The following is a 15,461-nucleotide window of genomic DNA, read 5'->3' on the forward strand; positions in this document are numbered from 1 at the left end:
TGTTATGGCCAACTGATCACCCATTACTCATCATTCACCTTTATTCCTTCACAATCAACCACAGATGAGAATCTCCATCACTGTGATGACACTACGTACCAGGGTTATCACTGCTCCACTTCTAGTACAAATAGACTTAATCTGGTATTTTTAGAAAGCAGACTTTGAAAAAAAAATTAAAGCTAAGTGACTGTTAAGGCATGTGATGCAGAGGAAGGGCTGGATTTATGGTTGGGGAGAGCAAAACAGGGAAAGTGGAAGAGAAAATACAAAGATGAATTGTCAGCCAGGCAGAGATGAGAAACATCTTGCTCAGATGGCACCAAGGACCCACTTGAAATACCTCTTAAGAACATCCTCCTGAGGAAAGAGGGAGGTCCACTTACTCACCTGTGTCGGTCACACTGGCACAAGTATTGTTTCACGAATGGCTGCTTGTCTCACAGATTGCATGAGTTCCGAGTGAGTTCCACAGCAGTGCTTGATGTGACACCGACAGGAAAGGCCAAAAGTCCTAGAGTAGAAAGCACAGCCCTGATGAGAACGGCTAGAGGCTTAGAAGCTAGTTTAAAACCTGGACAGAACCAGTCACTGCTGCTGTAGCTGGAATAGAAGACAGGAGGCCAAGAGCACTGAGAATCTTGATGACTCCCCAATCGCACTCTTACGTATATAGTCAATAGAAATGTCACATAAGAGCAGCATTGTTTATAAGAGCCCCCAAATGGGAACAAATTGAAGCCCACTGTCAGTGAATGAACCACAGAGACGTGATGTTGAAGACAGTAAGGGAGATACGGGAGAATATACACTTGATTGAATTTAGTTCAAAAATAGGCAGATTTAATTTCAGATGTTCAAGGTCAACATGGTGGTTGCCTCTGGGAAATAGAGAATGTATATTGGACATGGTTGGTCGTGTCTCTAGACCCCGGTTAGCACCAGTGCACCCATCCTCCTGGCTTCTTCAAGGGTTGGCGGCTTGCAATTCTCAGCTGTGCTGTTTCTTTACCAAAGAGGAGCCATCTTGCCTGGGAGCTACACCCCCAACCCCCACCCCAGAGCAGACCTGGGCTGATGACCGATGACACAGGCGTACAAAAGGCAGGTCCCTTTGCCCTGAGATGGGATTAACTGTGATTCAAGTTTTGAATCATTAGATCGGAGCAATCAGAGACCACTTTCGGTAGCTGTTTCCTCGCTTTTAAATGTTGTGTCCACTCTTCTGAGAACTCTCCTTCCCCAATCTTCCTGTTTCAGGCTCTGATTCTGGTGGACTGAGCTGACAGAGACTTAAGCAGTGATCAAAGGGTCTTGATTGCTGTGTACCTGGCGACATTCTATTTCTTGATCCGGGTGAGGGTTACGTGGAGTTGTTAATTTTGTGATAACTCACGGATAGAAACACTTATGATTTGTGCATTTTTCTGTATTTATATTATATATACTTCAATATCAAAATGTTTATTAGAAAGAGAAAGACCTGACCAAAGGAGAGGTTACACTTCTTTCCAAATTTTTAACTTGAGAACTGCCTGGCCCAGAATCATGAGTACTCCAAAATATTCCCAAGCCTTTTCTACATACTGTAAAGTCTGCCCATGAGCTTCATAAAACTTGCAGGGCTCAGATACTACCTGTGGGACTCCTACTTACATGAATATCCTTGCAAATTAGACACGATAAACCAGATAAAGAATAACCAGGTTATGCTGCTTTAACAAAATCTAGAATCTTAGGAGCTTAGAATAATCGGAATTTTTTAAGCAAAATCTACTGAGGTTTAGGGTGATTGTTTTGAGTGAGGAGAATTCAGGCTTGCATGATCACCAGGGCAAGAGGGTACCACTGGAGAAATGTGCACCTACAACTGTGTTTCCATCTGGAGGTGATATATGATGTGGAAAATGTTGGGGTTCCAATCCGATGGCCAAGAACAAAGAGTGGTTTTATTAAAGCATGGGGACAGGACCCATGGGCAGGAAGGGCTTCACCGGGATTGTGAGGAAAGACTGATTGTATTGGGAGAGGTAAAGGAAAGGGGAAGTTTCCAAAGGGACTTTGACGTGCTATAGACTCACAGGATCCTGGAGGCCTAGCTATTGTCGAGCTGAGGTTGTTTTTCCTCTAGCAAAGCATTAGCATGAAGACAGGTGGGACTTCCTGGAGGAACGTCTGACTCTGCGTGCTCGGACTGTCAATGGGGTGCAGGTTATAAGGAAATTTAATTTTATCTTCAATTCTTTTTGCCTTTGTTCTCCACATGTATGGGTCCCTGCTGGCACAATCTGCTGGCCAGGGCTAGTCAGATGGCGCTGCCCACCCCTCCTCCGTGGCTACCAGGAGTGGGACCTCAGGAAAGTGCAGCTCTCCCGAGTGCTCTGAGGGGGAAGGGTGTGCCCTTGAACAACTCTCCCAAGCTGTCCATGGTTTTACCTAAAACCAATTTTGGAATCTTGACATGGGACATGGAAAATCAGTTCTAACCTCCTGGGATGATGTAAACTCCATGAAAATGGGAGAATATTCCATCTCTCTATGCATCCTTGCTTCCCGCATGAATAGTTTGTGTATTTGTTCTATTCCCACTTCAAATTTGAAAACTAATCTCTGTAAACAAGGCTTTATCATCAGGAAATAACAATGTAATGATTTAAATATACTAGACACTTTATAAAACAGTAGAGACATGGATGGCTTATTCCAAACATAAAGCACTTTATTTTCTGTAACAAAAGTTGTTTCTTGCACATTAGGATGCATTTAGCGGTTGCTTATATGTTAGGGAACTGCTTCTACTCTGGCAAAGACTTCTATCTCTGGTCTCCTGTCTCGAAGAGCTGCCCTCCAGGGTCAGGGTCAAAGTCTTCTACTTTGGAAAAGAGCTTCTTTGCAAAAATGGCCCATTTGAATCCATAATGCATGAACTTGACCTTTCTTAGTTCTCAGTTGTAGAACTAAATTAGAGCAGTACATAATATATTGCATTCTAAAGCATAAAAAATAGATGTAGAATGAGGTATAAATAAGGTTATACCTAATAGCTCTGTATTTTATTTAAACAAATGGCTCTTCAGGAAGACACCTTCCTTGCGTTCTTGAAATGCGTTTTTCCACCATAACAGTTGGTTAATAATTTCTGCAGTTGAACCAGCTGTTAGCTTTGTCAAGAGACAGAATTCTCTTAGTTGTAGGATCAAACTTGTATTGCCTTGTTCCATGAAAGAAATAGAAAAATCCTAGAAAGAAAACAGCAGAGACTTACTCTGTTATACAAATCGTTTCTAGGCTTCAGTTAAATTCTTAAAAGACCCTGCCATTTGTGAGGACAAATATTTTTGGCACTTGCTGTCCCAAATAACAGTACTGATGTTATTCTATGACAACAACATAGAGGACATATATATATATTCACTTACCATCTTTCTGGAAAACAGCATCAACCTTATTTCCAATTCCGGGAAAGTCAGCTGCTATCATTTTGGGATAACCTGGATCCATGGACTGTTTATATTCATCATACCTGGTCAAACAATAATTGGAGGTGTCAGAACGTGTCAGGTGTGTAGACTTTGCAGGGCTGTCACAGGGAATCTGGCAGCAGGAATGTTTTTAAGAACTTTTAGCTGCAGAGGTCTTGCGTAGCATGAGGGAGGGTGATGTGGAATGCTGGGTGGAAGAAGAGGTTTCGAAGGTCCCTCTGAACACCAACTACTAATTCTAATTCTCTGGGAGGTGCCACACAATGTCCTCCTAAAGGTAAACTGCACTGAAAGATACATTTCTATCAGCAGAAGGGTCGTGTGAAGATAAATGCCCTCCTTCTTAGGTGTCCTTTATCAAACTTAGTGCCACATGTCCCCCAGATGCCCACATGATCATTGAACAATAGGCTTGGATGCCAGACTGGCTACAGCTGCTCACTGAAACGGCAGCTAGCCAAGGCGGTATGAGACTCCTGTGGGAATGGTTCAATCTAGAATGTTCCCTCTATGTAGAAAGAGCTGGTGCACTACCATTTTCTGTCCTCAGTCTTTACCTCCAGTACTGGTTAGCAACAAAGAAGTATGTTTTCCCAGTTTGTTCATCAGAAACAGCAGCATCGATGCTCCTCACAGCTCTGGGGAAACCGAAGGATCTATGGATGTCCCTGGGGTATCCGTACAGCATATCCTGCCCCTGGGCAGCCCAGTACTTATCACCTGCCAATCAAGAAACAGAGGTGAATAGACTTGTCCAGGGTGCGAGAAGACAGTAGACTGATTTCCAGCTAAGTTTTGGCCTCATGTGCCACAGCAGTGTCCTGCTTGCACATTAGAATCATCCAGGCAGGTTTTTAAAGATGCCGATGCTAATGGTGGCTCCTATCAGTTAACTTAGTACAGTTTTAAACTATCTGCATCTGCAGCAAGCTTGGGAATGGCCCACATGTTCCTCGCGCCACCTCGGTAACACCAGGCTCGCTCACGTGGTTGCCTCTGGCTGAAAGTTCCTGCCAACGGCTCCCCACAGCCCAGAGTATTGTAATGACACAAAACCTGTAAAGACTTTCAGCCTTTGTAAGCACAAACCACCGCCTCTGGCTAGAATGCAGTTCCAAATACTAACGTGTGCTGTGTCCAGATCTGTAAACTTAGAAAGCCCCACATCACATAAAACTGGTCTTCTCTCTTGAAGCCAGGATTGTTCTCATTGCACAGATACGCTCATTTACCCCATACAAAAAAGCAGCTTGAAACTTTGTGCATCTGACATTCTATTTAAGGGGTGCCGGGGGCTCGGGTGGTTGAGCGTCCGACTCTGGATTTCGGCTCAGTGTTGTGAGATGGAGCCTGCATTGGGCTCTGTGCTGAGCATGGAGCTGCTTAAGAGTCTCTCTCTCTCCCTCTGCCCCTCTCCCCTGCTCACACACTCTCTCTCTAAAAATTTAATTTCAGGCTAGAAAGCCTGCTTTCAAAGTTTCCTGTCCCTCTGAACTGCACTCAGTTCTTTGCCTTGAGTGTATGACCGGCTCAAGTACTTTAATGTCTGCATGTAGTATTTGCAGAAATACTGATGTTTATAGTGTCTTCAAAGCCAGAGCCCATCATTAGATTATGTTTCATTCTAATAGAATCAAAGAAGTTTGTCACATTCAATTCGTGATGATTCAGGACTTCTCATACTTTAATGTACATGCAAATTTCCTGAAACTTGTTAGAATTCCAGAAGGTCTGAACTGGCCGCTGAAGGACATGGACAGACCTTGAGGACGTCACGCTCAGCGAGTCTGTGGTCCTAACAGACTCCCCAGGGGATGTCACAGCTGCCTCTCCCTCCCTTGAGAGACTCATTAGTAGTAAAACAGGCTCCAGGAAATCTCACACTTAAGGTCTCTGTCCCATCCTCTCTAGAGCTTTGGCCTCAGCCTCTCCCTTTCATTCGTGAGCATCCTCGGTGGGGGAGGGTGGTGGTCAGGGGGGGTCCTGTAAACAGTTCCACACAAAAAAACATTTTCAAAATTCCAGGTTCACGAACCAGCAGAACACAGATAACTGCAGTCATATGCTACTTATTGAAAATGACTCAGAGCTGGACTCTGTCATTCTTAGTTAAGGGGATGGACTCTCACTGGTGTGATAAGTGAGATTGTCAGATTTTCAAAAGTACACAGAGAGGAAGAACTCTCTTCTATCTAGTCCCCAAAGCACATGAAACATCAGTTCGCAGAGCTGAACAATTGCGGACGCGTTACCTTTGAAAAACCGAACTTCGTCTCTCTCAGTAACTTCGTAAGCAGCCTGAAGTCCGGTTGGCAGGTTTGGCCAGAAAAGAGAAATGAAATTCTGCTCAACTTGCGGGTAGCGGGGGATTACGCGCATGTAGAACCTGATTAGAAAAAGTAAAGACAGTTTTGAGCTAATGGCGAGCAAGCATGGGCTGACATCCAACTGAGTTTATGGCTGGCAGAGCGGGTCCTGGTGAACGTTTAACATCGGTCATCCAGGCTGGGGCCCGGGGGACGGCGGGGAAGGCTGGCCCGTGGTGTGTGCTCCTTACACAGTGACAGCACTGGGCAGAGTCCTGGGGGTTCCCAGTACTGCACCGGTGTGTCCACAGTACCGCTGCCATCCACACGCTTCCAGCACAAACAGCCCCGGGAACATGGACAGTCAAGGGTAGCAGAGTGACCACAGAGGCATCAGTGCCACTTATCTTTCGTGGCCTTGGCACTAATATGATTTAGGTTACTTGAATAATGGCCATGTTGGACAACTGGCTCGTACAAATTCGGTCTAACAGCTGGCTCTGGAGCCGTTAGGAGCCTGCGGCACAACACAGCCCTGCCACCGACACTCGTGCACAGAGCCCAGGCCCCTCCCTGCGCCATGCCTTTCCTCACAGAGCGTGTTGCTCTCATCTCACGGGTGGGAGCTAGGGGTCAGGGAGGGGAAGAGAGGTGTCTAAGGCAAAGGTTAATTTTAACCTCAGAGCTGGCCACCACTCCCTGTGTCCCCTTAGGCTGGTGGCTCACAAAGTCGGTCCTACAGTCTACAGGGACTGGGGTGATGGCAAAGCATGGAGCGTGATGTGGTGGCAGAAGAAGTTTCCAGACTGCCGGCCACAGGGAACGATGGCCCCGGCCGTCAGGAGCCTGACAGGTGGTCCAGCCCCACCTCTGCCTGGCCGTGGGACCCTGCGCAGTCCACTACCATGCCCAGCCTCCCACAGCTGTCCACTGTGAGACCACTTGCATGACAACACAGGTGTTTGAGTTTCTGAAAATCCTAGACGTGGTCCTGGTCCTTGGAGACAATCCTCAAATACTTGCTTCACAAGGTTTATCCTTATCTATTGAGAGCTTTCCTTTAAACCCAACTAGTTCCTCAGCTTTGACCTACACCCTGTCTGGTTTGCATGCTGCCTTACCTATCTTGGAGAGGAGGGTGGGAAGCATTTGGAACCAATACCCCACATTCTGGGGTGGATGTGATCACAGAGGGTCCAATGGCGCAGACAAGACTCCAGGAACAGCGGCTGAGAAGTGAGCCCATTGAGTGCCCCTACTTTCTGTGAAGCCCTGGCCCTTCCTCAGTGCTGTTCTTTCTGTGGACTGTGTTATTCAGAAAAAGTCTACATTACAATTTTACACGGCCCTTTAGGAATCAGGATGGTACAGAGAGCAGACCCATTCCTCATGAGGGACCCTGGCTGCTGCCAGGCCACGCACTGCCTTGGGATTCCAGGACCCTCCTGTGAGGAGAGAAGCACGTTGTGACCACACATATGTGCTCAAGGGGAGAGTTCTCATGAACTCTTGGGGATTTTCCCACAATGGCTCCTACCCTTCCCTAGATCTCTGGGGATCACAGGCTTTGGGGGGAGGACATCTTTACTAGGATAGAGGGGTGAGATGTAAGGGTGGCTACAAAACCCCCATCAGCATAATGGTGCTGTGAAAAGTACTGGCTTCTCCTATGAAAGTGCCCACATGAGTCTCATCATGAGAACGGCATTAATGAAGAGAGCTCACTAGTAGGAGTCAGAAGATCAGCTACTGCTCTGTCACCACTCTGTGCCCTAAAAGGATCTCTTTCCTTTTCTCTGCCTTAATTTGCTGATCTGTAAAATGGGACTATATTTCCTGGATTTTCTACCTCAATGGTTTTTTTTTTTTTCTTTTTTTTTACCTGAGAGCCAATGGCTGGGAAAAGTCTTAAGTTCATTACATTGTACAAATGCAAGTAATTGCTTGCACTTAATCAAAACTATAATTATGTATGTAAACAGTGTAAGACAAATAATGTGTGAGGCACAGTAGTGGCACATGGGTACCCATAGTCATGAGTGTTGTTATGGTTACAGGCACAAAACACAAAGAGGAATCGATGTCCTACCTGTCTTTAAAGAACATCAGTTCTCCCCGAATTGTGGTGATAGCGTCAAAGGTTAGCTTGCTATCACATGGTTGTGGGGTTTGGGGGCCTGTTGGCGGGACGGGATTGGAGGAGGGTCCTAAAGGAGAAAGAGATCTGGAGTTAGTTGTGCTGAGAAGCTGCAGAAACCACAAAGCCAGCTTCTTAAAGGGCCCCCCTGACAGCGGCTCTAACAGCCTCTTGTCCACAGTGCTCTGCCGTACACTCACCATAAAGGGCCTGGATGCCATCGATGTCGTCCTGAGACAGCTGCACATCATCGCTGTACTGGTAGTTGGGGTACATCAGAGCCCCGATATCAGTAGAGTGAGCAAGTCCAAGGGAATGACCAAACTCATGAGCAGCCACGCGGTACAAGTTGAAATCTACAAGGTCCAATAAACCCCATGCAATTATTTGAAGTGTTTTCAGTTTTGAGAAGCAGTCTACAACTCTCCAAGGACTCATGCTCAAATTTTTTCAGTAGCTTTTTGAAATATCTATAAAACTTCTTCCCAGAGGTGGAGGGAGGGAGGCTTTTATTAACAGTGAGGACCCAGATTAAAGCCCAAACTCCGTGTTTACACTGATACAATGACAAACCAGGCTTAGCTGACTTTGAGTCCAGCACAGATCGGTCAATATTGTCAGAGGTTAGATGATGTGTGTTATTTCAGAGAAGCGATGGAGCTCTATTAAAAATCTTTTCCTCCTATGGACAAACTGATACATGCCTATGCTGGAAATTTTGGAAAATGCAACATTTACTCCCTTAATTTTCACATAATCTTATTAAAACTGTTAAACTTTGGTGTGTCCTTTTTTTGTTTTAAGTGTTGTATTTATTTTTGAGAGAGACAGAGTGTGAGCAGGGGAGGGACAGAGAGAAACACACACACAGAATCCGAAGCAGACTCCAGGCTTTGAGTGGTCAGCACAGAGCCCAATGTGGGGCTTGAACTCATGAACCATGAGATCATGACCTGAGCTGAAGTCGGCTGCCTAACCAACTGAGCCACCCAGGCGCCTCCAGTGTGTCCTTCTAACAACAACAAAAAATTCTATGTGGATGCCCTCAAGGAATATATTAAGGTTTTCAACATTTTCTTCACAGAAATTTCTGAGTGGCCTATTTGCAGCCAGTGAAATGTTTTTACTCACAGAAATACCCTTCTCTTCTGCTTTTCTAGATGTCTCATTAATTTTAGAAGTGGTAGTAGAAAAATACATACTTCTACTAATGCATTCTTTCAGTTCATTCTACAATGAACCAAGGAGGTGTGGAGGAATCAAGAGAGATGAGATTAGCTGACTTACCCTTGAAGTCATTGGTCCACCTTTCATCTTCATCAAAATGGGCATCTCCACCAATATATGGGCCTGGTTGAAAAGCATGAGCCAGGGTTCCTCCGGGTCCATCGAAGGGAGAGTTGTCACGGTGATCTGCCATAAAGAGAATGAAATAGGTGTCCCTCTTGGTTCTAACTGTGGCAAACCCAGGAAGGTTAGTTTCACTAAGAGGCCAACAGATTCCCACCCATGTGGTACAGAGTCCTCCTTCAGCCTGTTAAAGCAACACTCCTCATGAACAAGTTCCCTCAGCTGCGAAGCTGAAAGGATCTAGGGTCAAGGCAAAGGTAAGTTGAGAATAGTTTCTGGGGACAAGCAGGGCTTACCTCCCCGGACAAAGGATATCATTATATCAGCTTGACCCTCAAAGACCTTGGTGAAGGTCAGGGGTGAGACATCACTCCAGAGTTTAAAGGCTTTCTCAATGGCATCGTCTACCTCTGCTCTTGGCAGATCTGGTGTGTAATTTTCGATCCTTCACATGAAATAAAACAGAGACATATCAGACCTCCTTTCTCATGGCTCTGATGGGGAATAGAGTTCTCACTCTGGGGCCCCTTCTGGTTACCTGTAGGTCAGGTGTGTGCGATCCCATCGAGGGTTCCCCTCCATGAGGACGTACTCAGCCACATCGGGCACCCCACACCTGGCCTGCTGCATCACGTTCAGGGTGTCAGCGTCTGGCATCCCAGTGACCTTCAGCCCAAAGAATTTCTGCATTTCCTTCAGCTTTTCAACCACTAGGCTCTGGTTTTTCTGCTTTACAATTTTCTTCCCATCATTCTTCAGATTGTAGTAGTTTTCCAGGTATTTCTGATGAAAGATAAAATTATTGAGACACTGGATGAGAACTCTTTCTCTTTTCTGAAGATTGGCAATATGGAGCTTTAGCAGAAGTGGAGCACCACTTTTAAAGATTGTGTTTAGATTTCCTGGTCCTTATTATTGGTGGAAACTAATTTCAGAATAGAAATCTCCCTACCGCTTGTTAGTAATGAATCAAAATTACAATTTATTTCTTTTGTTCCTGCTCATTCCAACTGGAAAAGGGAAAAGAATCTATACACAGCTGGGTACCGTTCTGGGGAGAGGACCCTTATCACCACAAATTTCTCTTTGTAAGAAATGCACCCTTTAGTTATCAATAAAGAAATCTCATTTATTAAGCTCATTTATGCTGCTACTGCTACTCCAGAAAACCATGGGAAAATGTACAAAAAGGCACTTGCATTTCTAGTATCTGAAATTCAGCGTTTACCTGGACCATCTCCACATCTCGCTCTTGTGTTTCTGAGGTGCCTGCTGGGAAACCGAGGGACCCCACGTCCCAGAGCAGCAGCAGCAGCAGTAGAGGAAGGCGAGGCATGCTGACCTTTGCTTCTCTTCTCTGCTGAAGGCCTCTGAAGCTCCCCACCGGCCTGCTGCTCCAACATCTCAACAAGCAAGCTCCCTCTTTTATATACGTCGTCTGTTTCCAGAAAGCTGGAGGGTGGCTGACTCATATTTCATAACATCCTCTTTGATTAGCGATGAATACCTCCGGCAATTATCAGAAATGGTGATGTAATGCAGATTATTTAGATTCACTTGGTGTCGCAACCTTATGATTAATATCAAACAGTACGTGTGTGTGAAGGAGAGATGTTTGTTTTCCCCAATTCATGTCTATCCTTTTTGAGAAGGGCCTTAACAGAGATCCTAGGGTAAGTATTCCATGATTATTTTAAAAGGTAGGCTTTGCTGCTTGACTCTGGGCTGTGAGGGGCTCCGGGTCGTAGGCACCTTGCTCCCAGGGCAGGGGGCAGACCCGTCAGGCAGGTGAGCCCCGTGATGGCCTGGCATGTGCACCGCGGCAGCTCGCAGCCCTACAGGCACTCACTTTGGGGCAGCTCTCCTGGCTTCAGCAGATGACCCTTCTGCCTTTGCCAAACCGCCGAGTACACTGCTTCCATAGCTCCACAGACTCAGTCTTTATTTGGGCCCAGGATTTGAGAACCTTGCCTCAGAATGCCCCATCCACAGGTCTGGTATGAGCTAACTCCCGCTGTGTAGACAATGCCAATGGGTCCTTCTCTGAAACCTGTCACAATGTACCAGGTGAGGCAGGGGCTGGCCAAAGACCAAGTCTTAGTGTCTTTATTGTGAGTCTTGCTGGGACAGAGAGAGAGAGAGAGAAGTAGGGTTCACCTGAAGGGGGTCTCAAGCTCATCAGCTGCTGGACTGGAACTCATGAACCATGAGATCATGACCCCAGTCGACGTCAAATACTTAACTGACTGGGCCATCCATCCCACTTCTGCTGTCTTATTTTTGTTTTTTTCATTTTTTAAAAAATGTTTTTATTTATTTTTGAGAGAGAGAGATGGAGGAGATCATAAGTGGGGGAAGAACAGAGAGAGAGAGGGAGACACAGAATCCAAAGCAGGCTCCGGGCTCTGTGCTGACAGCTCAGAGCCAGATGCAGGGCTCGAACTCAAAAACTGTGAGATCATGACCTGAGCCCAAGTCAGATACTTAACTGACTGAGCCACCCGTTGCCCCTCTGCTGTCTTATTTTTAGTCATCCTTGTTCCCCTTGATGTGAGCACATCTCTGCTCGTTGGGGACTGGGCGGCAATTATTTACTCTTTCATGTATGCATTTGCTCATGTATTTTTGCATTCATTCATCCAAAAGATCTTATTCAGCATCTTCTGTGCACCACTTCCCGTGGGAGGGGATCAATTAATAAACTGACATCATATGAGATATCTTAAGATATATTGACAGAAGTCCATATAAAGCTGCTGGGGTTAGTTTTACCAGAAAGTACTGGGACATAAGAGACTGTAGAGCTGGTCCAACTCTAAATTTCCTAACGTTCACTAACCCTCCTACCTCTATCATAGTTTTTGCCAAATCTTAGTTCCACCTGTAGTATTATTTTTTATTTTTCTTTAAGTTTGCCTCATTATAGGCTATCATGTCTGTAAAATCATAATCTAATGGTTATTATTTTTGTATGCATATTAAAATAAATACATGTAATGTATTTTATTTTATTTCATTTATGTAATGAAAAGGTTCATTTGTGAGTTCATGCTGGAACATGTGTCTTGGGGGCATCCTTCTTGCCCTTGGTGAGAAAAGATGACCTAAATCTGTGGATTCCTCTACTCCTGCCCCGGCCTCTTGCCTAGAAAGAGGTTAATGGGATACAAGCTTGAGGAACACCTGTCCCCCCTCTTCCCCTTCAGCACCTGACGGTGCCCTGACTTTTCCACCTTGCCAGGACAGCTTTCTCTGAACTTTTGTCACCTTACCAACTTCCGTTTTCCTCGCCACACTAGGAACAATGTCTTGTGTATAAATATTGCTTCAAGACATTTTGGATTGATGTGAAAGGGCTCATTTCCTCCCTAATTATCTAACCACAACTTCCTCATAAGTGGAGTAATATGAGTTCAAGGCCGCACGAGGAATTGGAAGAAACTCTCATGAAGTTGAAAGCCTCTCCTTCTCACAAACATGAGATGAAGGGTGGTGCTGACACCAAAGAACACCAGCAATTGAACTGACTTCAGTACAGGCAAGGAAAATACGAGAAAAAGCTCTTTATGTCTGATGTTGTGTTTGAAAAGTCAAGGATGGCACATCCCATCTGACTCTTAGGGAATCTGGTCAGTGTGAAGAGGGTGCACCTCACCCTGCTTGGCAGTGGGAAGCAAGGGTCACCAGGTTAACTCGAGAGCACGTGACCTTCTGGAACTGGGCAAGGAATTACAAAGATATCACCCAGGAAGAGTCTCATAAAATATTCAGTGTGGCAAGAGCTTACATACTCTACTGTCTACAAGTTTTCCAGTTTCTGTAAATGACAATATCCTTTAAAGAAAATCCCTTTTGGAAAACCAACTTGTAAACCAGATGAAAGCAGCAGTGCTCTGATGGACATAGAGCCATACCTACCTCACTCCCACCTGGTGCCCTGTTTCTTCTCTGGTAACGAAGCCCCCAACATCTGTGCCACAGTGAGGCTTCAGTGGAGTGGAGCTCAAAAGCCACAGGCCTAGCCCGGCCCCCTGGTCTTCCCCAGAACACCCTGGGGAACAGGCAGGTTTCCCACAGGCCCATGGTCGCACCTCTGAAGTGATGGGGGGACCGGCCAGGGAGAGCTCAACCTTCCACTCCTGGTCTGGGTGCAGAGCTCCTGATCTAAAAGCATGTTTTCCACTGCAACCCCAGGGATGCTGGCATGGATTGGAAACTGGTTACCTAAAACAGCTTTTTGTTAAATGTCTTCCCCAAATAACAAAGAGTTTTAAGTTAAGTTTCGGTTAAGCAGCCAGCCTCAAAGCCTCACTCCTGAATCGTGAGATTTCCGGTTAGGCATTCACAGCAGAACACATGCAACTCCTTGGCTAGTGCTGGCGTGTGAGAGATTTCAGAGTGGAGAGGAAAACATATAAATTGGGACCAGAAAGCGGGGGATGAAATCCTACCAAATCCTAGCAATGCCTGGACTTGGCAGAGTTTCCACGAAGCTCAAGACGTGTTAGAATTTTATTGCTTTTCATGTCTGAATGGTTTTTTTCCCCCTCTGGGAGCTTCTTTCCCCCCATAATCCCCTTTTGGATGTAGTTTTGTGGAAATGATTCCTCCATTCTGTATTCCCCGGGGGGGGGGGAGGGGGAGGAGGAACGGCAGACTTAGGAGGGCTTTTGAGAGCATGACCGCATCAGCTGACTCCTGACTATTTCCAAATAGGCAAATTATTTCCAAGATTTCCTTGGTTACTTCATGTCTGCATCTCTGTGGAAGGACACCAGCATGTTTGTGTTTTCCATGTTAGAATATCCATCTTGCTTTGTATTGTTTTATGCTTGAAAATTTAGCCTTTTTAATTTTATAATTCAGTTTGAGTCTCCTATATTTTTCTACTTCTTTGGTCCTAGAAGTCTTGAAATGACCTTTAGCCCGAGTCTTAATATTTTAATAATTTTTGTTTTGGGAGTGACATGAGGGAAAGCTTGCCCCAATCCATTCATTCTCTACATGGTAGCTTCATAGACAAGCCACCACCCAATCCCTCAGCCCTGAAAGGATCTTAACTGAACCCTGTAGACCCCTTTATTTGCTTGAGACTGGGATGCATTTGCCAGGAAATGGAAATTATTGTTGAAAAGCCAGGGAGGTGGCACCATCCCTCTTTGCTTAAGCTGATGTCTTCTACGATTTCACCCCTTCTCAATTTCGTGTGAGTGTCTCCTTTGGTACAAATCTTTTCTGTCAGCCCCTGACCTTGTCTGCTCTGTGGAATGCATTGACGACCACAATTCCCCAGACGTCTCTCTTCTCTTTACCATCAACCTTATTATTGAAGCTTGACCTTGACTTTAGTCCCTTGCTCTGGGCTCTCAGTGGTTACTAACTCCCACCACATGCTTTTTCTCCCTGCACATTTTTGGTTACTTGCTATCTTTACTGACATCTCTTCCTTTCCCCTTCCTGGGTCTATCCATTGACTAAGGTCCTGCTCTGAGTCCTCGTCTTTCCTCTCAGGCCTTATCCCAGGACAGAATTATCTCCTCCTGCAAATTCAGCCAATACCTCACAAAAATTCCTCCCTGAAGTCCAGTCCCAGTCTTTTCCTGGACTCATATCTCAGCCTTCCCTGCCACCAGGACCGCTCTCCTTGGATGCTATGTTCCTGGTGTCGCTTCCTTCCAAAGCAGGACTGTCACTCCTCACTGTTTAACTTCTTATCTGAAACAGAACCTACTACACCACAGAGCTGAGTTCAAATATCAGCTCTGCCAATTACTAAATAACCTATGACTCAGTCCTTTTATGCCTTGATTTTCTCATCTAAAACATGGAAATAATAATAACATCCACCTTAGGTGGTTTTCTGAGGCTGAAAAATACATGTACAGTCTATTAGCGTAGTGACTGGAACACAGTGAGCAATACCTGCAAAAAGTCTGTAACTCGTTTTATGAATAAGATCTTCCAGTGGTTTCCATTATTAACCAAAGCAAACTGTGGCATCCAAGATCTGCCATGCTCGGGATTAACAGCAACCTCTGACCTTCACTTCGTAGTCTCCCGAACTGTCTGAATGACTTTGTTTCTCAAATGTGCCTTTCTCCCTCTCGGCCACCTGTCATGCTTTCTAGTCCCCTCTCTTCCTGCGTTACTAGAACCCCTCCCATTCCTCCAGGTCTCGCTCAGATG

General features: G+C 45.5%; 1 protein-coding gene across 1 annotated transcript; it reads right to left on the reverse strand.

Moving 5' to 3' along the window:
- Window positions 1–2,696: 2,696 nt before the first annotated feature.
- LOC120223090 (interstitial collagenase-like) lies at window positions 2,697–10,686 on the reverse strand. The gene is made up of 10 exons (XM_039221143.1): window positions 10,504–10,686; window positions 9,814–10,058; window positions 9,572–9,720; window positions 9,213–9,338; window positions 8,126–8,281; window positions 7,878–7,995; window positions 5,735–5,868; window positions 4,040–4,202; window positions 3,420–3,523; window positions 2,697–3,239 (listed from the first exon to the last, which is right to left on the reverse strand). The coding sequence occupies exons 1-10, from the start codon at window positions 10,609–10,611 to the stop codon at window positions 3,130–3,132; spliced, it is 1,413 nt and encodes a 470-aa protein (XP_039077074.1). The 5' UTR covers window positions 10,612–10,686; the 3' UTR covers window positions 2,697–3,129.
- Window positions 10,687–15,461: the final 4,775 nt, after the last annotated feature.

The sequence above is a fragment of the Hyaena hyaena genome, unplaced genomic scaffold (assembly GCF_003009895.1).
Source record: "Hyaena hyaena isolate Hyena2069 unplaced genomic scaffold, ASM300989v1 scaffold_947, whole genome shotgun sequence".
Lineage (NCBI taxonomy): Eukaryota > Metazoa > Chordata > Mammalia > Carnivora > Hyaenidae > Hyaena > Hyaena hyaena.